Below are 27,017 nucleotides of genomic sequence, written 5' to 3'. Positions count from 1 at the left end.
ATATATATATATATATATATATATATATATATATATATATATTATATATATATATATATATATATATATATATATATATAGTTGTTTATCCTCCTGGGAATAATGTCAAGCAATCTATTACAAATATTTTCCTCACGCACAGACTCCCAAGATGATAAGCATTCGCTAATGATTGCTTGTCTATTATTGCGAACGGGAAACGATTATGAAAATGAACGCTTGGTTATAAAAATGAGTTAACTCTTTGTTTCCTTCTTCGGTTGTGTAGCTGTATACTGTACATATAGGCAGTAAGACTAAACTTAATTGCCACATATTATTCATCTTGCTGACTGAAATAGTACACTCTAAACCTCGTATCTGTAGCCGCACAGTGTTGTGTAGGTCAGATCAAAACAGTAGCATTCTCGTCGACTGCAGCATTCAGACTTGCACCTACAATTAGTCTGCGACCGTCAACTCTCATCACATTCAGCTCCTGGACACCAACCCGATCAGACGTCTCCCAGCTCTCTCCCAGCAGCCTTCATAGCAGCCAAGATACAGCTCGGATCCGACGTTGTCTGACGTTGTGTCAAGTGGCCACGCATCTCGCAACCATACATCCTTACCCGCCCCCCTACCTGATCTAAACCACCTCTTACCTGAACTCTCTCTGTCTCTCTCCTGCAATTCTACCACTAACCATCAGTAGCCCTTTACCCCCGGAGTTGCCGTTGTGGTCTTAAAACTCTCTGGGGGCACTGGGTATTGCTGCAACGTTTAGGCTCATACTTCTTCAGTAGTGCCTACATAGGATAGTCCATTAGACATAAAGCACTGCCTTTCATAAAGTGTTATTAATATCTTTATTCTTGTTATTCATTAGTTTTTTGGTTCTTGCGCCCTTAATTCCAAATAAACTTGATCTTTTTTGCAGTTCCCTTAAGGACTTATATGTTGTGCATCCGCTTATGTTATTGAATTTCGCCTCACGTCATTGCAATACAATTAAAAGTTAAAATATCGAGTCCCGAAAAGTTACGTAAAAACCCGTAGAGTTATTTTAATTAATCTCCCCCATAAGAATACTTCAGATTTTAAGAGTTAAATTTTCGTTTTAATTTTCATTTTCAATGTAATCATTTTAATGTCTTTATCTCTCGTCTCTTCACGATAGGGAAGGTGAAGATAAAATACACTAGTCAGAGTACTGACAGTGAGTCCCGCCCCCTTGAAATATGGCGTATTCTACAGGAAAATTCTCTCTACATTCATAAACTTGAGACAGCAAATAAATGTTTCTATGCCATAGCAGATGAAACTAATGTAGAAAAATTGATCAACCCTAAGGTAAAAGAACTTTTCCTGCGTAGGAACTTGGAAATACTGGACCCCCCTCACCTGAATGCTCAGAGGACCCTAGTGGTCACCCAGGCAGACGCCCCGATCTATACCCAATCCGTTGATGACCTCAAGCATGACATTGAACAAAGGAATAATGTGAAAGTCACTGAAGTAATCAAACTGCCCAATGTTAACTCAACATTCAAGATCAAAATGGACACTGTCCAGATGGTGAGAGATTGCCTGATTAAGGGACTTCTCATCTCTGGACAGTCATTTCCCCCAAAATTCTTGAGACAGGACATTCACATCACATTACCCCAGTGCATGAGATGTTATAAGTATGACCACGTAAAGAAAGATTGCCCTAAGCCCGATACCTATAAGATCTGCTCAGTCTGCGCCTCTGTGGAACACAATTGGACGGAGTGCACTAATGGTAGCAACCATAAGTGCATTACTTGCAGTGGGGATCACCCAACTATGGCTGCAAGATACCCAACCAGGAAAACAATGGTTAAAGACCAGGCTAAGATCTTAAGGACCCAACAATCACTGACATCACCGACCGTATCCTTCACCCAGGCCACAGCCCCTAAGGCAAATAACTCCGCTGCGATCTCTGCTCTCCCTGTCCAGAACAACCTGTCATTACAGCAGTTCACTGTAATGAACACAGCCATAATTATGGCTAACCTGAGCGAGGCAGTTGAACCTGGCACCTTTCAGTCTATGGTAGATGTCTTTTATAAAGCTAATGGCCTACCAATAGTTAAAATCCCTACTGAGGCCATTAAATTGGCTAATAAAGTCTCTACCCTTTTGAATTCAGGACCTCAGACCGACTCTAACCCCCCACAGGCTCAATCAGGACCTCAGACCGACTCTAACCCCCCACAGGCTCTCACAATTACTGATGATATGGAGACAGAGGATCTAAGCAGGAAAAGAGTTCTCAGTGACTCTGACTCTGATATTTCAGAACCTGCCAATCCTGCCAAAAAGCAGCCACAACCCTCCACCTCAGCAGTTGTCCATGTTGAAGTATCACAAGGCGCCACCGCCCTCCCACCCCTTCCCCACATTAATCAACCTAAGGTAACAAAAATTGGTTTCAGACTTTATACGTCAATCAATACCACAGCCCCCAGATCGGCTACTCATGAATCTTTAAAGAAAATGATTTTCGAATCAAAGACTCTCAAATACCTTTTTACGGAAAAATTAGAGAACAGTACTGTAGTTGGTCTAATAAACAATGGCTCAATCCAACTTGACAAGTATGTCCCTAGACTCACAAGGTTGAATGCAGACAAATTCGGGAGGTTGGACTCTGGATTTTATGATATAAGTAAAAGACGGTTACCCTAATGGATACTCTCACAGTAATCCAACATAATGTTTTGAAGTGGACTTTCCTACGTAGTAGGGAACTTTCTAATATTTACTCCTCCCTCTCCCCACACCTCATCCTTCTCAATTCCACAGGCATTCCGAATTCCTCCCGCATCAAAATCTGGAACTATAATGTTTTCCAAAGTAACATCTCTGGAGAACAGAGCGCTGGGATAGCAATAGCGGTCAGACGAAATATTACAGTCAAGTTAATAGACGGTTTCAACCATGACCTTTTAGCAGTTGAACTGCAAACGGTACGGGGACCAGTGGTAGTGGCAACTACTTACCTACCCCCCAGAAACCCAATATTCCCACAATAGGATGTACTCTCATTGATGAGACATAATATCCCAGTCTACCTGCTGGCTGATCTCAATGCAGCCCACACGGCCCTTGGCCACAATAGAATTAACCCAATAGGGAATCTTATAAACATTCTATTGAATAAGAACCTTGTAAGGTTCTTAGGACCAGATTTTGACACATTCTTTCACAGGAGAACCTCTGGCAGGCCAGATATTCTCCTTTCTAATAGACTACACATTTTTAATTATTCACTCACTCAAGGCCCTCTAACCACTTCAGATCATATTCCCTTAGTTTTAAAACTTACTGTGAGACCCATTTTGGTACCAACTAGTCCTACACTTGATATCAATAATGCTGACTGGGAATGTTTTAAGGACTCACTCGATGACTCTCTCTCTAACTATGACGAACCGAATAATATCTTAAAAGATAAAACCTATATTGACAACAAACTAACTTTCTGGTATAGGTTGATCAAGGAAGCCTCAGAGCAGTATATTCCCATCGAAACCCATAGAATCCTACCCTTCACTAAGGAAACTGACCTCCTCAAACTGCTACAATTCCGTTATAAACAGGCCTTAAATCAAATTAATATCCAAGGTCCATCAAGACATATTTTAGAATACATCCATGACATCCAAGAACGTATCAAAATCGAATCTGTAGAACTCATTAACTCCAACTGGGACACTCTCTTGAACAAGTGTGAGGTCTCTTATAAAGACCCAGGTAAATTTTGGAGAATGGTTAGGAACCTTTTAGGTTCGTCCTCAGATCCCGTAGCCTACATCATTAACAATAATGAGAAGATCTATGCTCCTCGGGAACAAGAGATTGTTTTCAGAGACTTCTGGTCAAACATCTTTAGGATTGACCCAGAAGAAAATCGTAGGTTTGATCAACAACATGAGCAACATGTCATGGCGGCAATCCGTGAACATGCTGGTCGCATAGTCTCTCATGATTCAGTAGATCTAGGGAGGCTTGACGAGGTCGACTCCTTCTTGAAACCTATCCAACTCCAGGATATTATCAATATCATTAAACAGTTTCAAAACAAAGCTCCTGGCCAATCAAAAGTCAATAAAATTATTCTAAAAAATCTTCCTAATTCAATGCTCTCCTTTCTCTGTCACATCTTAAATGAGTCCCTAAGTATGGGCTACTGGCCAGATTTTTTCAAGAGAGCCGTACTTCCCTTTATAGGGAAAAAGGGTAAAGACTTAACTTTAGTATCGAATTATAGACCGATATCCCTATTAGAGACTCCTGGGAAAATATTTGAAAAGATAATAAAAGTAAGGCTTGAGGAGTTCTTGGATGATAATATGCTCGTGAATAAGAATCAGTATGGGTTCACTCATGGCAAGGGGACCCAACTAGCATTAGCCAGATTGTATGAATACATAGTAGTAAAAAAAAGTTTAGGGTGTGGATGTAACTTAATTTCAAGAGATGTAAGCAGAGCCTTTGATAAGGTCTGGCATGAGGGCTTAAAATATAAACTTCTAGAGGCACAATTGCCAGATATAATAACCAGACTGCTATGCAACTTTTTAGATGACCGGGTTGCCATGATCAAAATTAAAGATTACATAGGGCCAGAGTTTCAATAACTCTCAGGAGTTCCTCAGGGTAGTGTTCTCTCCCCTACACTATACAACTTTTATATGAAAGACACCCCTCCACCTGCTGAAGGCTGCCTTCAGATCATATTTGCCGATGACCATACCCAAGTGATAACCTATCCTAATAAACATAAATTATATTTACAAAGAAAGACAGTCCGTGAATTAATAAAAATAAATAACTACGAAAAGAAATGGAAAATATCTACAAATATTAACAAATTCCAATTATTATCAATAACGGTCAACAATCCTCCGCCTATAATCATAGATAACGTTCGTATTCCATACAAAAATAATGCAAAAATACTTGGGTGTACATTCAAACGGTCTGGCTTGCTTTCCCATGTTAAAGATAGAGTTAACATTTCCAGATTGACAGACAGTAGGTTAAAAAGATTCAAGGGGTTATCCACTAAAACACAACTGAGGCTTTATAAATCCCTAGTAAGGCCACAATTAGAATACCCTATAGTAATATTTAGTACTATTAGTAAGTCATCACTGAGGAAAATGCAAGCGGTACAAAACAAAGCTCTGAGGCGAGCCTATAAGGAGGGGCCTCCTTATTTTAATAGTATACGTGATCTCCATCAATATTCCAAGCTGGAACCCCTCAATGTCAGGTTTCACAGGCTTAGTCAGAAAACCTGGGACAAATTAGCCATTGACGATGACGACCTTTGCACAGTTACAAGGACTCTTTCCAACGGACATACTCGGGATCACAACTGGTGGAGGAGACTAGATCCCAAAATCAATTGTGACCCACCCCGGCCGAGATATATCTCTACCGACTAATTCAACACCTTAATCACCATTAATTAATAATTCAAATTAAATTTCAAACTCATAACTCATAAATAAATTGCCATCATATCATTTTTGCCTTCGAAGGGGGCCATCTAACATCTAACATTCTTATTGCAGCAGGGCTAGATGCGTGAACCAAAAAACCTTTCCTTTCCTCTCCTATCCACTCTACCTTATTCTACCTAACATGGCAAGAGGGTCTGCCCCTCTCTTTCACTCTCCTCCTATACTACTTTTTCCCCCTTTTTTTTTCTTACTCTTTCCCATCCCGAGTTCCTGCCTTCAGGCTATAAACTGGATTGTATCCAGGGGTACTCATCCTTATCCTTATCCCCTATTCCCCACTTCCCTATCCCTACCAAAAACCGTGGCAAATCTCTGCAATGGGTGGAAGGTTTGTCCAAATTATCTTTTCTTAGTCTAGCACAAGAGGGAATTTTTCCTTTCCTTGTCACCCTGAGTCTCACCCCACATCCTCGCTTTGATCTAGTTTCAGCTTTCATACTAAATGGCCAGTAGAAATAAAAAACAATGTCTGCTCTCTTGTATTTGGTAGAGTGTGCTTGTATTGTAAGAAGTACATCGAGCAGTACTTACTCTTCAAAAGTTTTTGAACTTCATAAGGGCCAATCACCCACTAATGCTACACCAGGGTTGTAACTTGGCTCTCAAGAATAGTAATGAAGTGGGATTTTTGACATGTGTGGAGCTTTCTGCTATCATTGGAGGGAAGAAGTCTGTGATTGGTTCTCATGACGGAAGAACTCCTTCAAGTCATACTCTCTGCCCTGGCATGATATGAACAGCTTGGAGAACAGACGATTGTTTGCTTTGAAGAGTCAACAGATACTGATACCTGTAGTAAAAAGTCAACCCTGTTCCTTTTGATTTGTTCATAGATGGTGGATTCTTCTTTTCTTCCCCGTCTCTTAATAAACTCCTGGAAATTGACATTTCCTTTCTCAAAGTGTGCTCTAACCAGCTCTGAAAAAACATCAGTGAGCAATGTTCTTTGCATCAAGTGAAAGCAGGTCTCAACTCTAAGCCTGGAGAAGATTGCTCACATCTTGCATGCCTTGTGAGAGCTTTTATATTTTCTCAAGGAACACTGTGCTCGTACTGTTTTGTCATGCTGGATGGTGTGTTTAGAACCCCTTTGATCCCACTTCTTGCCTCATACTGTGTACCCAAGTGGCTGACTTCAGGACCAGCTACCATCCACTATCTCAGTACTGATAGGTCTTCAGTCATGCCCATTGCACTCCCGCCTGCCTTGATGGCAGTGATGGACCCAGAACAAAAAGCATCTCATTTACTGCATGGAAGAGGGAAATATTAGTCACATAGTGTAGCCATTATGTTTTTGTGGTTGATATGCACATGGTGATTTGAGCTCTTCACTCTTCTTCTTCTGGCAAGGACAACAATTGCTTCAGTCAGTCTAGAATTTACAGCCCTGGGTCTGTTAATTGCCATCTTGGTGAATGGCATTTAAGGTATCATACTATGATAATTATCTTTATTCCGTGAATCGAAGCCGAGGATTTATCCTTTTACCACCTTGATCTCAATCATTTAGAATAAGGTATGAGATACGACTAGGTTCGAGAATACATATAAATGACTTACACCTAGCTTGATCGTTCATACAGTATCGTTCAAGTCCTTTGCAGTCTGTTCAGCAACCAAGACACTACATGCAAAGGGCCATAGACCTGTTAATCTTAGCTCGGCTCTCCTGCGCTGGTACAACCGGTAATATATGGTTGCTAATTGATCCAGGGTTTATTAGACAGCATCTGGGACGCTAAAATAATGATTTAGGCACACTAAATAATCATTCGGCTGATACTGAGCCCCATACTGAGGTTCACAACAGTGGTGCCATCCAGCGTGTCCTGAGTGAATGTTGACATTGCTCTACTGCTATGAGGAAGTCAATGGGTAAGTACATATTTCTAAATTCGGATTCTACGCAGTAAAAAAAAAGATGTATGATTTGACATCAAGAGCATTCAGATAGGGCAAGTCTTTGCGATCTTATTGCGAAATGCAATATTTCTGTAAATTCAATGGCATCCTTTTTATTAAAAAGAGCAATCCCCGACGAGTCTGTGTGCTAATTTTGGTGTCTGGTCCCAGAAATGGAAGATTCTCTGGAAAATTTTCTGATATCTTTTCCACAATCAATAGAAACATCAAATAATGATTACCAAGGTATTTGAAAAAAAAAGAGGATAAGTAAAAATTATCATTAATTAAACATAACTGAAATCTGTTGGTGAAAATTGATACCAAATACTTTGAAAAGATAAGTAATTGATAACTACTGCAATAATAATAATAATAATAATAATAATTTCAACTGAATGATAAAGCAAGCAAAGAAGTAAAAATTATAATAAGCAAAACTTGAAGTACTCTTAAACTGTGCATGAATATCGCTCAAAAGAAGAAAAAAAAACGAAAAGATATTTGTGCTTTGGCCGACTATGGCCAATCCTCAGCCTATACAATACATTCCTCCCAAGAGCTTGACTCTGACATGTTTAGTTTATTAAATTAATCCCCAAAAATACATCATTTCACCCTGCCCGCCAAGTCCTTTGCCATTACTATCAATATTACGAACAATGGGATTTAATTTCTGTGTACTGCTTGGCACAACCGGGTTCAAGTCCCATTGATTTCGATCGTGGCGTTAGCTAATTGAATTTCAGGATATCAAAAATTATTTCTAGGGTAGGTGTAAGTAGTGTGGAATGACCCTCAAAGATCTTAGCATTTGGCATAATGGTCTAAATGACACAGACAACTGCTAACAATGTGAGCCTGTGCAAATCAAATTAGGCTTCCAATGGAATAGTTTAATGAACAATCCTTTTTCAGAGAGTCAAGCTTTATAACAGAAGACTAGCAGTGCCCATTTAATCCAATTTTGAAAAAGGGAAAAATCATACATCTTAGCATTTTTTTTAATGAGTCTTTGGGAAAAAAGAATAAGATCCAGAGGGAGGTTTTTTTTATGGTATTCTATAAAATTCTCCATCCACTGTCATGAAATACTTCTTGTTGCTAATTATTTCTGGACTGATCCACCATCCCATCTAATTCACCCCCGACTACAAGTAGAAATGCGAGAGAAAAACAACAGGGCAGAAGAGAAGGAAAGAACACAACCTCTGTAATATATATCTACGTGGAAAAAAACCAGATGAATAAAATACTAGTAAAAGTTAACAATTACTACAGCAGAGTTAGGTAGTTCAATATTCGACTGGTCTCGCACTCCCAGACACCTGTCGTCCAGAAAGGGGTCAAATGGAAATCTCTCTCAAACACCCGGACATCCATCAATTTATATGAGTGACTGTACCTTGAGGATTGATGAATATATTCTCAAAACTGTTGCAGTTGAAATATGGTTACTGCTGTACTTGTAATTATACTAGGTAATATAATGTTGTAGCTAGTAGGATTGTAACAGTTCGTCAGAACTGTGAGTAGAAGTCTTTTTCATTGAAATTTCTACTATGTTATCGTAGCTCTTAACATTTTTCACTCAATAATTATTGTATTTACAGTTTGATTATTATCATTTCAGGCCATTTTTGGTGTTAGTTATATTTTACGCGATTGGAATTGCTAGCCTTTTGCCATGGAATTTTTTCATCACACCCGACGGGGTAAGCATGCTTTATCTTTTATGTATGTGAAATTAATTTATCTCTGATGTAAATGCAATATATTTACTTAAGAGAAAAAAATCCTCATTATTTAGTCAATTTTATAAGAAATATAATGGGGATCTCTTTTAAGTGAGTTCGTGAAGCTTATATGAAACATTATTGTTGTTAATTTTTCCTTAATCTGGTTCAACAACTCGACAGTATTGCTAGAGATATTTTTTACATTATTTATATAAAATTTTCCAAGGAAGATGACAGAGAACTTTATTTGTCATATGCTATGTACGTGAATAGGTTTATTTAGCCCAACTGCTCTTAGTTATGTAAGTTATGTAGAATTTTGAATATTTTTGAGAAAATAAACTAATTCAGAACACATGCAGTATATATATATATATATATATGTGTGTGTGTGTGTGTGTGTATACATACATAATGTATATATACATACATATATATATATATATATGTACACACACACACACACACATATATATATATATATATATATGTGTGTGTGTGTGTGTGTGGTACACACACCACACACACACACACTCACACACACACGTATATATATATATATATATATACATATATATATATATATATATATGTATGTATATACATATATATACATGTATACTTATTCCAGGGCCCCCAGCATTTCGTGGGAAGCTCGTTTTTCGCCAAGAATACAGGATCTGGATAAAGGTTTACCTCTCCCAAATCTGAGAATTCCATGTGGCCATCATCCCTTGAAAAGGCCACAATCTCACTGACTCTAGCCCCATAAGCTATAGCAAGCAAAAAGATAGATTTTTGAGTAAGATCCCTCAGAGAGGCAGAGGCATTATCTATCGAACCTGCAAATTGCAATACTTTATCCAGCGACCATGAATAGCCTTGGGAGGAGCATTAGGTTTCAGTTTAGCACAAGCCTTCGTGTTCTTATTGAATAGCTCGCTATTGAATTCGATGTCAAAACCATATGTGATCGGTCTAGTTAGTGCTGACTTACTTGAGGCAATTGTTGTGGAGGCTAGTCCTTGATCGTGTAGTGAAATGAAATAAGAAATGCAGAAGTCCATAGAAATAGAAGAGGGCTGATAGCTTTTCACGAGAGTTACCCATTTTTTCCAGGAAGCCAAATATTGTTGTTTTGTAGTGTTTGAATTGTACTCTTCAATTCTTTTCCTTTCAACTCCAAATTTTATTTGTTGCGAGGGCAAGAAAATCATTAGCTGAAGAGTTTTCGTTTATCCAAGAGGAAGCGAAGACAGTTGTCAGTTGAACAACCTGGGACAGCACTGGATATAGTAGAGGGATCTGGAGAGGTTTTGAGTTCCAGAACAAGAAGGTACCAATTGCTCTTGGCCCACTTGGGAGCCACCAGAGCTGCTGTTCGCTTGAAAGTCCGCAGTTTGTTCAGTACTTCCAGTAGGAGGTTGAATAGAGGAGATAGGTAGATGAGACCACTGGTTCCAATCCACAGATATCGCATCCCTTCCTGTCGCTTGCGGGTCCAGATTTGATGCTTCATATCGGGGAAGTTTTTTGTTGAAGCTCGTCACAAAGAGATCAATTTGTGGTCCCAGGACTTGCACTAGAATAAAATAGAAGGATTCTATGTCCAGAGACCATTCTGTTTCCTTAGGCTTGGATCTCAACAGGGCGTCCGCCGTCACATTGGGAACCTTTTCGAGGTGAACTGCTGAGAGATGCCATTTCCTCCTTTTTGCTAAAGAGAGAATGGCTAGGATTATATGGTTGATCTGAGGAGATCTGGAGCCCTGTCTGTTGACACAGTGCACTATTGTGTTGTTGTCGATGACCAATTTGACGTGTGGTTTTGTCTTTGGCATAGTCTCTTCAGAATCAGAAACACAGCCATAGCCTGCAGAACATTGATGTGAAACATCTGAAATGTGATCGACCACTGACCCTGCATTTTTTTGGAAGAGGAGTGTCCTTCCCAACTTCCGAGGCGTTCATGTCAATAGTCACAGAAGGAGGAAGGTACTGAAGAGGGACGTCGTTCGATAGATTCTTGGCAGTGGACCACAGCTTGAGCTGCTTCCGTAGTAAGGCCGGGGTTTTGCGGCAAAGATCTCTCCGAACATTGGATGTCTCTCTTCTCCAGACTCTGTTGGCATCTTTGAGCCTTGCTTTCAGGATTGGGTCCGTCACGGCAGCAAACTGTAACAATCCCAAGACCCTTTCTTTTTGTCGCCTGGTGAGTACTTTTGAACGAAGTAGGCACCTGACCGAGTTTGCGATTTCCTTTCTCTTGGCTTGTGGTAGAGAGAGGGTGTGTGACTGTAGGTTTCAGTGAAGTCTTAGCCACTGGAATTCCCGAGCTGGAGATAGCCTGCATTTCTCGGGGTTGATTTGGAAGCCCAGAGATTGTAAGAAGTTCATGACCTCTTGGGCTGTTTAAAGACATTCCTACTTCGTTACAGCCCAGACTAACCAGTCGTCATCACCTGAAGGGCTCTATTCTGACGTTGTTGGACAATGGCTTCGACTAGTTTCGTGAAAATCCTTGGAGCTATACTGAGCCCGAAGGGCATAGCTTTGAATACATAGGCCTTTCTTGCCAGTCTGAAACCAAGGTAGGGGGAGAAGTGCCGACCTATCAAAAGATGCCAATAGGTGTTTGTAAGATCTATGTAGCTGGTGTAGGCCCCCTGGGGTAGTAGGGTCCGTATTTGCGAGGTAGTCAGCATCTGGAACTTGTCGTTCAGAATTAATTTGTTTATTAGGGAGAAGTTCAGAATAGTTCGAAGAGTGTTTGAATCTTTCTTGGGCATGCAGGTTAGCCGCCCTTGAAAGTTCATGGATTTTGTGCAATGGATGACTCCCTTCAGGGGAAGGTCCTGAACGTAATCCTCCAAGAATAGTGTTGTGGGTTGAAAGAACCTCATGAAATGGGTTGGTTTCTGTCTCCATTTCCGGCCTAGCTCTTTTAAGACTATGCTGTGAGCCCAGGGATCGAACTCCCATTGATCTCTGAACAGGTGAAGTCGGCCCGTTAACGGAAGCTCCTCATTGTTGTTGCAAAGGACCTGCAACTTTAGATGTCTTGTCTCTACTTCCTCCTCCTCTAGTTCGACCACCTCTTTCAGACCTTCCCATGTTACCGGAGCCCTTCCTATGAGCTTTGGCAGGGTGGAATGTGGTGGTAGCTCTCTCGCACACCGGGTTGAAGGCTGGAGACTGTGAAACGTACTGCTGGGGGACCGTGTACACAGTCTGAGGAATGGTAGCAACTGAGGCTGTTGCGACAGGAAAGGATTTCTTTCCTTTGAAGTGACTTCTGTGCTTTTTGTCCTTGGGTTGAGGTCCTTCATTACACATAAATTTTCGTTTAGAGGAAAAACTTCACTTGTCAATAAGGCTCTTATTCTCCTGAGCCACTTTGTCCATGACTTCTTTAACCAGCTCCTCAGGGAAGAGATCCTTCCCCCAGATATTGGAGTCGATCAGTTTTCTGGGTTCGTGTCTGATCGTAGCAGCAGCTAGGACGTGTTCTCTACATGCTCTCCTGGCTAGGATGAAAGCATGGAGATCCCTATGGAACATGATTAGGTGAGTTTTAGCTAAGACAGGGAAGATATCAGATTTGGAATAGTTTCCAATAATCATTTCTAGATAATATTGGAAGGATAAAGAGGCAGATCCCCCAGATGCTGAAGCCTTGATGAGGATGGGGAGGCTTGGGGATTAGCAGCTGGGCTCCGATGTTTGGTGGAAATTGTTTTCCCACTGGTCCTTGGTGCCAAGCTGCTGAACCAACTAAATTAGTCAGCACTTTCTCTTTTCCTTTTGTTTATTTCTTTTTTCTCCCATCTCCAACTCTTGGGCATGAACTTGTTGGTGACTTTGGCTTATGTTTGACTATGGTTTGGCTGCCTCTTTGGATTTGAGGTTGGTGGGATGGATGGCATGCCTTCCCAAAAGAACTCAAGTACCTGACGTGACCAAGCGAGGGGAAAGTTTTATGTCAAACCTTTCCCTCAGTGCTGGGTCTAACGTTGACGGCCGTCATGACGCCTCAAGTGCTGAGAGTGGGGTGTATCTCTGGATATTGACCCTAGGGCAGCCCTAATTTCAGGGATGAATCCGTCCTCTAAGTGTGGCTCCTTGGTGGGTGGGGGGAATATCCAGATGAAATTAATCTTCTCGTCATTATGGCGACCCCACCAAAACCCGTTGACGACTAATCCGCTTCCTCTCTGATTGACTCTTCCAGAAAAATAGTTCACTCGACGGATTCGCTTTCATCCAGTGTTATAACACTGGAACCTTTCATTCCAACTTCCTCCAGATGCCAGAGAAATAAAAACTATGGCAGTTTAAGTGAATATTTAAGGGTTCTATATTGTGAGGGAATTACTCGCAATGGCAATTATGAAGAATGATTTAATGTTCTGAAAAAGTTTGGAGATATAACAAGAATGAAATTGCAGCTCTCAAAACATAAACAAGAATTTGAGGACCATGTCATGTTTAGTAACACATTGCAAGCTACAAATGCTTTACTTGAAATAAGAAATGGTAAAGTTTTTGACCTTTCTTGTCGAATGAAATTACATAGTATCAAATATGTTTTAGACTCGGAATATGACTTTATACCCAAATTCTCTGCCTTATATGAAGAAGTTCTGGAAAATACCAGAATAGTACCAGAACCAGTCTGGTATGTTGCTTGATACAAGGAGGGCTGTAATAATCTGATAAAGGGGAATGAATGTATTGAAAAAAAGGTGGGTTGTATTCCACAGGGAAATTTAACACGTTATGGCTGTTGTCTGCTTGTTAAAGCAGGTAACGAATCTCAGGCTATATTGTTGAATAATTTTTAAGCTTCCTCGTCAGATATAATTCAAAGAGTCTCTCCTCACCACTCTTACAACCACGCGAGAGGAATTATTTATATTAGGGAGCTAAGTCATTTTTCTGATGAAGATATACTGAAAAGATGCCCAGCTACCATTCTTAAAGCTAAAAAACTAAAAGGGAATAATAATGCAATTTGTTTAATCTTTTCATCCCATTAACAACCAGATTACATCAAGATCAGACACTTAAACATTCCGGCAAGAAATTCCACCCACGATCAATGCAATGTTATAAGTGTTGTGAGTATGGCCCCATTAATGTAAAGTGTACTAATACGAAGAGATGTTATATTTGTTCCGAATTTCATGACCCCAACGAATTCCATGATACCTCCGCAGATTTTACTCATGAAAAGTTTTGTTTCCATTGTGAGGGAGCGTGCTCTCCCTATTCTGAACTGTGTCCTCAGTACAAACTGGAGCAATCAATAATTGAGACTGCCAATAATGAGCATATAACTTTTGGTGCAGTTAGGAAAAAACTTAATGGTTCTAATCCAATATATGCCAGAGTTTTGTCCAATCCTGTAAAGTCAAATAATAATTCAAAGGAATACTTACCCCACAGTTACTGCTGGATCTAAATATCCTGAGATTTCTCCTTCTTCATCAACAAATCCCTCAAGGCCCGACAAGATTTCCAATAATTCTAGAAAGCCACCGAACTCTCATCTAGTTCCAGCTTTTCTGGAAAACAATACCAGTAGAGTAAACAAAAAACCAAATAACAAAGTAGGCCAAAATGGTCCTTTAAAGCAAGAAGACCGTATTCCACTGCAAAACCAATTCAACACACTTGCCACAGACAGTGCCAACAAGGTTATAGAAAACATAGGAGAAATAGAGATGGTTGATCTCAAGCCCCATAAAACAAAATGCATGAGCAAGAAAAGAGTAATTGAAGATACAACACCACCCAAACCCAAAAAACCAAATAATATAGAATTTATACCAGATACAATTGAAATGGATACCGAAAAATTGCTAGAACTCCCAACCTCTGGATCCGAACCTAACACAGTCAATAACCAGATCACTAAACAACTGATAAACGTTAAAGTCTATAGGAATCCCAATGACCCTCAAGGAAGTGAAAACAAATCGAATAATAATGCACACATTAAAGAAATGAGCCCTTTTCCAGTTCTAGGTATGACTGGAAAACTAATGCTTTCACGTAAAACAATGGCAGAAAATACAACACACAAAGTTTCATGTGGTTGTAACGATTGCTTCATGGCAGAATTCAATTACCCTAAAAATCTAAATGTACATAATATGAATAACATAATAGATAATTTTACTAAGAACAAAAATAAAAACCAGTATGGCAAATTAGAAAGCCACAATGCTGGTTGTACGTGCGTTGACCATCTAATAAAGAAACGTGCAACAGGCACCCTCCAACTTGAAAAATTTATAGAAAAACTTAACCTTTATTCCAAATGACACTCAGGAAGCAAATACAAACATTGGTAAAACCCAGGGAGCCATACCCAAAGAACCAAATTTTGATTAAAAAACTACAACTAGCGTAGTTAAGCAGATACCCGTCTCCAACAGAATAAGCAGAAATATTGCCTTACCCAGTGGAAATTTATCTTGATGCCGTAACGTTCAACCCTTACATAATTCAGTGGAATATTAATGGTCTTAAAACCCATTTACATCTAGGGGAAATCCAAAGACTATTGAAAAATTATAACCCTATTGCAATATGCTTACAACATACTAATGATACTGTTCCTTCAATAGGAAACTACAATTTAGCATCTCGCTCAATCCCTTCTCCCAATACTTTAGGGACTGCAGTATATGTTCATAATAAAGTAACTTATGATGCTTTAATATTCAACACATCAGAATTTCAAACATCTGGAGTTAGATTACATCTAAATAACAACTTTAATATCTATAATATGTACAATCAACCCTCTTGCAACTATGATATACAAAATCTACCTAAAGTACTCCCAAAAATACAAGAGGATATACTATTACTAGGAGACTTCAACTCCCATAACTCCATCTGGGACACCAATTGTGTTGATGTTGACATAAATGGTTCAAAGGTTGAACAGATGATGAATGATCATAACCTATGTATATTAAATGAGGCAGGGAGTAGCACTTACTATTCAAAAGCTCATGGAACCTATTCGTCAATAGATTTAACTCTGTTTCAATAATATTGTTGATAGCTTCGAATGGAATGTCTTAGATGACCTGTTTACCAGTGATCATTTTCCTATTTTGATTACCATATTAGGACATACACCAACTTCTCCGATTCAACGGTATAATACAAATAAAGCTGACTGGGATAAGTTCAAGTTTTACACTAAGCAAGTGCCTCCCTTTGATTACTCCCAAGATCATGATAAAACAAATGATGACCTTGTGAATTTCATCACACAAGCTGCTGATAAGTCGATACCTCTGACTGGCACCTGGCAATTGAAACATTCAGTCCCATGGTGGTCAGAGACATTAACCCAGCTGATAAACGAAAAGCATGCAGTTGGAAGAAAATTAGAAACCCTAAATAAAAGATTCAAACATTTGAGCGCTGGTCCCCTAACGTTAGGGAATAAAATAAATAAACTGGTTGACATAGCAATAGAAATTAGTGTTGAAACCATATTTTAATAGGGTTTCTGCTAAATTCAGAAAGGAAGTAATTAAAGGCAGGATAATTTCATGGCAAAATACGTGCCAAGCATATCAGATAATACTTCTATGCAGAAGGTGTAGCAGAAGTTTAGGAAGATTAATGGTTCTTACAGCAAACCAGCGAGACACGCATTAATGCATAACGACTCGTTAATGCATGATACTCAGACAATCTCTAATATTATCGGCCGTAATATTGAAAATATAAGCAGCATTGATAATTTGGATGCCCACTTTCGAGCCATTAAAAGAAGAGAAGAATCAACACCATTGAACTTTGATACTATGGAGGATATCTATTTCAATAAAAGATTTACTGAAGATGAGTTGGAATTTGCCCTATCTAATTGTAAAAGATAAGATAAATTTCGGTATGATTAGAAATCTAGCCCCTTTAGCTAAGTCATATCTATTGGATTTTTACAGTCATCTTTGGATCAAACACCTATTTCCAAAGGCATGGAAACATGCAATAGTAATACCAATAGTAAAGGCAGGGAAAGATCCAAGTAATCCAAACAATTACAGACCAATTTCATTAACCAGTTGAATATGTAAATTACTGGAAAAAATTGTAAATTATAGACTAAATTGGTGTTTACGTCGCAATAATATTCTATCAACTTCTCAATTTGGCTCACAATCAGAACGATCTTCTTTGGATTCACTTTCACACTTAGAAAATTACATACGTAGAGGATTTGAACGAAAACAGATCACAATAGCCATATTTTTTTATATTCAAAAGGCATATGATACAACGTGGAGACACTCGATACTAAAATCCTTACATCAGAATGGTTTTCGAGGACACCTTCCTAATTTTATTAAAAATTTTATTGGTGGAAGAACGTTTCAAACTCGTATTGACAACATTTACTCCGAATCTTTTAATCTTGACAGTGGTGTACCGCAAGGCAGTGTTTTAAGCGGAACTCTTTTTGCATTGGCAATTAATGACATTGTTAATCAAATGCCACAAGGAGTGCAAAGTAGTCTACATATAGATGACTTTGCAATTTACTATTCCTCTAATAGCCTGCGTCATTTACAAAGAATTCTAAATAGTGCCACTTGAAAAATACTAGCATGGACTACATCTGTTGGTTTTAGACTTTCGGCAGAAAAAACTCAAGCTATAATGTTTTATAAAAATAGTAGATGGAAGCAGAACCAAGATATCATCTAACATTGGGCAACGTACAAATACAATTTCAAGATACGGTAAAGTTTTTGGGACTATTTTTTGACACCCATTTGAATTGGAAAGCACATGTATCATATATCAAATCCAAATGTAACAGCACTCTTAGTTTAATGAGGAAATTATCTCACACAACATGGGGTGCAAGGAGATCAACTTTACTAATGATGTATGAAGCATTAGTATTATCAAGAATTGATTATGGTAGCCCAATATATGGTTCAGGATCAGAAGCAACTTTGAAATCTTTAGATCCAATACACACTCGAGGCCTGAGAATTTGTAGCGGAGCATTTAGATCATCCCCAAATCTCTCAGTTTTATGTATAATTGGAGAACCCCCTTTGTCATTGCATCGGGATTTTGTAACAATGCGGAGTGCATTGAAAATTTTATCCACTAATTCTCCAACAAAAAGGCTTTTTAATGAGGGATATATTTATAAACAACCACGAACCACCATTCCCAATTAGGGCAAACAGACTGTTACAATCAACAAACATTAAAATGAGTCTTATCCATTATTAAGGCATTTCATGTTGGAAAAATGGCAGAATATTTGGAGTAATGTGCCAGAAGATAATAAATTAAGGCAAAATAATCCTAAGGATTCCTCAATATAAAATAACAAAAGAACTGAAGTAATTTTAGCCAGATTACGAATTGGTCACTCGAGATTGACCCATGAATCATTAATGAGTACACCTCACGGCACTGTTCCAATGTGCAGTGAGTGTGATACTTTTTCATCTATTAAACATATATTTTCGGTTTATAGAGTTTTTCAGAGAGAGAGAGAGAGAGAGAGAGAGAGAGAGAGAGAGAGAGAGAGAGAGAGAGAGAGAGAGAGAGAGAGAGAGAGAGAGAGAGAGAGAGATATGTTTTGGTCAGAAAACGTTTTCTGACAATTTAACTGAATCAAGTAGTTTTTCTATTTCTAGAATTTTAACTTTTTTAAGGAATTCACATATTTTTGATAGAATCTAAAATTTTACCAAAGACTTTTATGTTACTACTAATTCTTTTTGAATTACATATTTTAATATATAGTTAATTCTTTTTATCACTCAGATTTCATATGTATGTATGTATATATATATGTATGTGTATATGTATATATGTGTGTATGTGTATATATATATATATATATATATATATATATATATATATATATATATATATATATATATATATATATATGTATGTATTGTGTATATATGTGTATGTATGTGTGTATGTGTATATCCATTCATCCATCTATTCACCCATATTTAGAATATTTAAAGATATATAAGTATATACAGTATATACTTATATATATTTTTATTTTTTTTTTTCATTTATTTATTTTTTTCCTTATCAAATAAATTTTTATAATCTTATGATTCTATATATCCCGATTTTATTTCGGGCCAGCCTGTGAGAGTCAAGCTTGACTCATTGGGCTGGTAAAACTCCTTTCTTTAATAATGATAAAGAGGCAGAAAGTCTCTCTTTAGCTTCCAGTTCTCCCTTCAATATGGATTCGGGAATCCTAGGCAGTTTCTCTTGAAACTGTTGGCCTCCGACGTCTTTATCTTGTTTTCCAACAACCTCCCAATTGTTCGAATCGTAAGGAAGGGTTAGAGAGACAGGTTTACATTCCTCTAACACTGGGAAGGGTCTGTTCTCCCTTACTGTTTTCAATACGGCCTCTAAGCTTTTAGAAGTAAAGGGGAAGACAGTATCTTTGGGGGCCACAGAAGTTGCCTGTTTCCTGCCAAAAGCAGAAAGTTAGGTATTAGTGAACCCAGTCGTCTTTAACTCCCTAACCAAAAGTGATTGAACCTTGCCATGATCCAGAATGATCGTTTCCTTAGGGATCATATCATCTTTAATGGACATATCCGAGTGAAGCCTTACATAACAGTAAGGATAGCTATCGATCAATGGAAAGAATTCCAAGTCCGAAACTGGCTTGGAACCTAAACCATCCCCAATATGAAGGAACCTTTCGGTTAAGGCCATATTCTCAGCTTAGTGCCATGGGTTCTTAACTGTACATTCTGGTAGGCATGAATCTGGGGAAGCCTTAGAAGCAGGTGCCTGTTGTAATGTTTCTATCCTCCCTGTTAGTTCTTCATGAGAAAATTTATATTTGGCAGTTAAGTTTTCCTTGAAAGTTTTCATGGACGCCATTAGTTCTAAATTACTGGCTAGCGAAGGTTTGTCCAATATCGGAACTGGGGTGGAGGTGGAAGCTGGGGTTTGGGTAGAAAGTAAAGAGGCATTGTGAGCTGCACTCACCTGATGTACATCCAACGATTCTTCCGAGGCTTCTGTGGTCAGCAGGATCCTCTCGTTGTCTGATGAAACAGAAGAAGTAGTAGACATGTTATCCATGTCCAGGCTCATGACTTGCTGAGCATCTCAGACTTCATCATCTGCATGATCTGCTGGTACCGGCGGAAGTTGGACCATCGGTAACTGGTGACCAAAAACGAAGGACACCTCAGGCTTGGAAAAAAGGAGGTCCTTCAGTTCCAGAGAAGGAAGATAAGGGACACCTTGTTGAGAACTCTTCTGGAAGCCTCTTAACCAGTGTCGTATCGTCTTCCGACTTCGATCTCGGACATCCAAGGAAATGTCAGGGGCATAGAAGCCGGTTTGAAGGAGATCCATGCAAACAAACCTTGCAGTCAGTAGAGTCCCAGATTGCAGTAGATCCCTTGGAAACATGGAAACTTGAACCCCCTGGTACAGGTGACCGTAGAACACTTCATGTCATCAGCGACCTGTAAATATAAAAAAAGTAAATGAATACCAGACCTCATTATAATATCATATCTTAAAATTAGGAAAAAAGTTTTTATATATCCTATCCTAACTAATCCTACACCTATAAAATGGCTAAATCCAAAATATAATAGAACACATGCCAAACAGCTCAGAAATCTGGAATGATTTATAATGCAAAACATAATGACGATGTGGTAGGAATATGGAGGAAAGAGTCACATCAAAGGAAAGCCAGAACCTCGAGTGTAGTTCTATCAGAACTGCTTAACCCTGGACAGGTAAACATGTAGTGTATATGCTACTGCCTATATGCGCAAAACCACTTTTTCACTTCTGTGCCACATGGGTTCAGATTCTGAGCGGAACTTTTCCCAGCACCAGTTAGTTAGACGAGAGACACAACCGAAGGAACATCTGCCATTGTCCTCTCTCTCCCGCCGTATTTTGGAAATCGCCATTTTTGTTTTTCCTGGTAGCGTATACGCTACACGTTTACCTGGTAAGTGACTGTGATTGATTTTCACAAAAATACAATATTGATTACAATATATTTATTTCTGTGAATAGTGTTTTCATACTTATAGAGAACGTTGATAGATGATTTGGTATATTGGATGTAGGTTTACCATCAACAGTTTAATTTAGCCAATATTAGTATTGTATTTTTTTTCTCTTGTTTTCAGTTTTGATCATGGCATGCAGAAATCTTTCTGAAGAGGAGATCTTGATGAGATTGTTCAGCACTGATGACCTTGGAAACGATACAGAGGTTGATGATGATGAAATAGAGGTAGATAGCACGTGTGAGGACGATTATGACATGGAAAATGAGAACAACTTCCCAGCAACGATGGCCGATCCTCCTCAAGATATTTCTGTTGAACCATCAGCTTGTTTGGCATTTGATGAACCACCTGCAGTGCCTTCCACTTCGTCTGCAGTGCCTTCTCCTCTGTCAGCAGTGTCTTCTTTGTCAATAGCACCTTCTCCCATATCAGCAGTGCCTTCTTCTTCGTCAGCAGTGCCTTTTTCGTCAGCAGTGCTTTCTTCTTCGTCAGCAGTACCTTCCCCTTCGTCAGCAGTGCCTTCTTCATCAGCAGCGCCTTCAATTTTGTCAGCAGTGCCTTCCCCTTTGTCAGCAGTGCCTTCTTTGTCAGTAGTGCCTTCTTCTTCATCAGCAGTGCCTTCCCCTTTGTCAGCAGTGCCTTCTTTGTCAGTAGTGCCTTCTTCTTCATCAGCAGTGCCTTTTTCGTTAGCAGTGCCTTCTTCGTCAGCAGCGCTTTCCATTTCTGTTTTATCTTAATATTTTCTACAATTCTAGCAATAATTTTCGGATATTATAGTTCACATAGACTGGAATAGTGTAAATATGAAAGAGGAAAATTCATTATCGCCGCTAGTTATTTTTTTGAAAAAATTCTAATAAATAGTTAACTTTTCTTATTTCAGGATTTTCATATATCATCTTATTTATCTATTATTCAAATTATGTGTATACAATTTTCAGCAGTCTCGATTAAAATTTATATTAGAATAAATATTTTTGTCACATGTAACTTTTGTCAGCAATGCCTTCTTCTTCGTCAGTAGTGCCTTTTTCGTCAGCAGTGCCTTCTTCTTCGTCAGCAGTGCCTTCCCCTTCGTCATTTAACACTAGGGTGAACACCCTGTTGAATACCTGAGGTGCTGTCGCGAGACCGAAACAGAGAACTTTGAACTGGTAACACGTTCTCGAGTATGAACCTGAGATACTTCTATGAACCTGAGATACTTCCTTGAAGACGGGTGGATTGTGATCTGGAAGATCTAATGTACACATAAAGTCCCTTGGTCTTACTGCCTGAATGACCGTGTGTACTGTCTCCATCCTGAAAAGAGTTTGTCGGACAAACTTGTTCAGGTGAGAGACCTATGACTGGTCTCCAGCCTCTAGACACCTTTTTTTCACAAGAATGAGTCTACTGTAGAAGCCTGGAGACCCATCGATGACCTGTTGGAGAGCACCCTTTTGCAGCATGGTCTGGGCTTCGTCCCGGAGGGCCAGTTCCTTTATGGAACCCTTCATATAGGAACTTAACGGAATTGAATTCTGAGTCAGAGGAGGGAGAGATTGAGTGAATGGGATGCAATAAACTAAGCCTATCATAGTGATGTTCCAGGGATTGGCCTAGTGATGCTGCCACCTCTGCCAGAGGTGCTGCAGGCATCCTCCCACTGTTGGTTGGTTGGGGGGATTACCCTCCTTAGCAGGAGCGTCTGTCACAGCCACTACCTCTACCTCTTTTCTTCTCTCTGAAGAATTTGGACTCTTTCTGATCTCTGGCTTGAGAGGGACGTTTAGACACTATAGGAGGCCCTAGGACCTAGAAGTCGATTGGTTAGAGGTGTTTTGCTGATTCCTGGTAGATTGAGGAGCCCTACCGTAGGTCCGGGAAATCATAGCCCTGTGAAGGAGAGAATCATTGGAAAATTTCGTCCACCTATCAGCTGCTCTCTCTACCTCTTCTGGAATGAAGAGTGAGGAACCTTCAAGTGGTGAATTTCTCAGACGCGTAATCTCCACTTTTGGCATCTATATATGGAACTGACCTATTACGGTATCCCAACGTTTGAGAATGGCATTTGCCTACACCTTAACTGCATGATGCGACAGGAACTCCAACATATGGGTACCTGATAACGGGAAGGATTCCAAGGACTCTCTCAAAGACTCCTTAGGTAAATCTTCAGAGCGCACAATCTGGTCTAATGCCCCAAACCCTGAGTGGCACCTCTCTCTGTGTTCAGGAGCTCAGATGCTGAGAGGCAAGCTCTCAATGAAGAGAAAATCTGAGTTGGAATACCCTTAGTCAGCTGTTCGACTGAGGGGTCGAAAGTCAAGGTTGAGTGAGGCTCGTTCTCGATCTCATAATACTTCCTTTGGAGTATAAAAGGAAGTGGAAGAGACCAAAGGAGCAGCCTGCTCTCAGGGAACAAGAAGTTCTTGCTATTTGGTAGATAGCCTTTCTCATAGCAACTGTCAGGCCCTTCAATCAGGGCAAAACTGCACTAGCCTTAAGGGGTCTCAGTGTTCCAAAGATCTGGTCTAGGACCATTTCTTTGCGTGCCTTGTAGGTAGTACGAGGATCCGACAGCTTGTTGAAGGATCTCATACAAGCAAGGACCTGCCAAAAAGCATATTCAGAGTCTCTTCGCTCCTGTTCTGCACGGAAGCTGGGACTCACTGCCTTGGAAGGAATTCATCGTCCATGTCCACATCCTCATCTACCTCCAAGCATTCATCCATAGAAGCCTGGGGTAGGTCAAAGTCGTCAACAGGAGCGCGAGAAGGACCCTCCTCAAGGGATCCCTTACCCAATTCCTGTCTGCGTGATTCACTTGTCTTGGTATTTTTGGGAACCACTTTCAAGTCCTTTGACTCTTTCCGAGGAGGAAAATGCTTATCCAAGATCGAAGTCTTCGTAATAGCTTGGAGTTCCTTCAAATGCCAGACTAAGGGACAAAAGGTTTGATAGGAATCTTCCTGGGTGATCCAAGATCTCTGCTTGTGCGGACTTGAACGAGATCCGCATGAGGAGGATTATAGATTACCATCCTTCTTTTCTATTTAGAAGTAAGCCTGTGGACCTCCTTAACTCGAGTTAGAGGAAGATGTTGCAGACTTGGGTCTAAAACAGAGGGCATCCCTTCCTTAGGACTGGGTATGGATGTAAAGCTGTGTGCTAAGGATAAGCTACTCTGAGCAGAAGTTCTCCTGGTGTCCAAGGGACCGTCATGACGAGAGAAAACTGACGCCAAACGTTAACGGAATTTACCGGTAGTCCTGGCCTGAGAAGGTTGATGCAAAGTGGAAAAGCCAAACCAAAGGTTTTTTAGAGGTCTAATAACAAAGTATCATACCAAGAAGGAAGCATTGCTCCTTCCAAAAATTCCTGGGTCTTCTTTCAGAAATCCAGGAGGAGGAGAACGTCTATGAATGGGAGAACATTAAGATGCCCTTGGAGCCTCAGAGGAGAGTCTCTGCGGCATGAGGAGATCCTCATTTGTTGTTCAAAGCGGCCGATAGGGTGAGATAGGAACGCCCGTAAATTTATTTGGATGTTCTTTAAATCCTATAGGGAAGGGAATCTGCCTACCGCTAGAAGTAGTTTTAGTGGAGATCGTTGTCGAAGGTGTTGGATTCGCAAACCATTGTGATTCTGGAACTGTATCTTGTAAAAATCTCATGAGAATCACGCTTTTGCAGTAGAGTTGCACAAGAAGGAACGACTGATTCACAAGTGACAATAGGTGAACGATAAGCAGGATGCCCTATGGGAACCTGAGGAACTGGAGGGCGACTAACGCTCACTCCAGGAGATGATAGAGGCCTCAGAATTGGTGAGACGTGAAGTGTTTGAGAGCTTTTCACTGTGGTCAAGTGCGTTAGCATGGGCGATCGTTTGACTAAGGGGCCCCAAGCCGCAAAGGGAACGGGTTAACTTAGCAGAAAGCACAACGGGGGTTTGGTCAATGGATTGTTTTTTACCGGTCATAGGTCATTGGGAAGATGAAAGCCTAGAACTTCCTGACCGCGATCGTGAGCATCCTGTTCGTGATCGTGAGCATCTCGCTCGGGATCATGAACATTTTGCTTGTGAACGTAAACTTCTAGTTCGTGAACGTGAGAGTCAGGAATGCCTAGAGTGTTTTCCTCGTAAACATGAACGACGCCCTTGTGATCGTGAACGCCGCCCTCGTGAACATGAACGTTGCCCTCATGAACGTGAGCGATGTCCTCGTGAACGTGAGCATCGCCCTCGTGAACATGAGTGTCACCCTCGTGCTCGTGAATGTCTAGATTGTGAACTTGAACGTCCAGATCGTGACTGAGATAATTTATCCCGTGATTCTGAGTGAGAAGCTTGTGTTCGGAAGCTTAGATCTTGTGATCGTGAGTGTATAGTTCGTGATCGTGAACTCTTAAAAGAACACCTTCTTGGAGAAGAACACTAAGACTGTGATAACCTTTGGTCTCGTGAGTGTGAAGCTTTAGAGTCAGAACGCCTTCTTGAAGAAGAGCTCCAAGATCGTGATAACCTGCGATCTCTTATCTTATCATTGGTTCGCTGTGAACAATGTCCTGAAGATGATCGACCAGGAAGACTAGTTGATGAGTCTCGTCCCTGCAGTCAACGATCAGATATAGCACTGGTCGCCTGGAGATCGTCTACAGCTGCCATAGAAATAAAGGGCTGTATATTAAAAGACGAGGATGCCACAGGATGTCGAGAAGGCTTGTCGTCGGCAGGAGGCTGTTCGGAGGGTAAAGGAGTACTTCGCAAATGTCCAGGGTGAAGTTGACGACAGGCGAAGAATCCTTTTTACCCCCACATTGAAGGAGATGCAGAAGCCCCTTCTTTGAAGGGGAAGCAGAAATTCTCAGAGATGGCCAAGCCTGCAATACATCTGAAAGGGAGAAGGGCACCCAAGTAGCAGGAGGAGAAGGTGTTACGCTAGGGAAAACACCAACTCCCCCAAGTCCGCGATGCTGCCCAGGAGTTAAATGGACGGTACTCCTACTCGAACATTCCCCGGAGGAAGACGGGCAAGCAGGAGCTTCGGAAAGAGGTGTAGGAGAGCACAAAGGAGAAGAGGAAACTCGCGATCTCTTGCCTCTGGGTAAGACTCTGGGATGCAGACCACTCCCTACACTCGTCACAGGGCGAGTCTTGTTCGCAACGACGCCCCTACAGGTCAGACACACAAAATGTGGTTTATTCTCAAACGAAGATATGAAGGTCCCATAAGGGTGACCCTCACTTCCAGGACAAGTTCACATGGGAGCATGAATGAAAAAGCACGATCACTCCTGAAAAAGAGAAAGATGAGCGTAAAGCAATAATTTTCCACTGTTCATTAATGTCTATGGGCTAAGCCTTGAGGAGGAGAGAGAGGAGACAACCGCTCTCTACCAGCCTAAAAGAAAAAGTGACTAGATCACCAAACTGTGAGTATATATTTAGGCAGCTAGTACCCCAGTCATCCCCTACCGAGTGTCTGGGTAGGGTAGCTACCTTGCACCAAAAGTCTAATTGGATACCTTCCATCTTTGCCGAAAGAATATCCATAATGAATAACGTAAAGTTTGTATTAGTTAGGGAAAAATACAAATTATCTACGAATTTGTCATATTCTTTCAATTTTATCTTGGTTCTAGTACTGTTCTCCTCATGACACGAAAATTCCACCTACGAATATTCCTCCCAGAAAATTCCATCCACGAAAATTTCGCCAGTGGAAAATTCCTCCCACG

The 27,017-nt window shown here is 40.2% G+C and overlaps 1 protein-coding gene across 3 annotated transcripts in view; it reads left to right on the top strand.

The window, feature by feature from the left end:
- LOC137645789 (equilibrative nucleoside transporter 1-like) overlaps positions 1-27,017 on the top strand; it is a 205,639-nt gene that overhangs the window by 26,270 nt on the left and 152,352 nt on the right. For all 3 annotated transcript variants that reach the window (XM_068378726.1, XM_068378727.1, XM_068378725.1), the window contains exon 2: positions 9,082-9,163. In XM_068378726.1, the coding sequence (XP_068234827.1) occupies positions 9,082-9,163 (82 nt within the window). The remainder of the gene's footprint in view (positions 1-9,081; positions 9,164-27,017) is intronic.

This window comes from Palaemon carinicauda, chromosome 8, assembly GCF_036898095.1.
Source record: "Palaemon carinicauda isolate YSFRI2023 chromosome 8, ASM3689809v2, whole genome shotgun sequence".
NCBI classification, from domain to species: domain Eukaryota; kingdom Metazoa; phylum Arthropoda; class Malacostraca; order Decapoda; family Palaemonidae; genus Palaemon; species Palaemon carinicauda.
The sequence above is the reverse complement of the archived record's forward strand: the minus strand, read 5'-3'. Positions and strand labels throughout refer to the sequence as shown.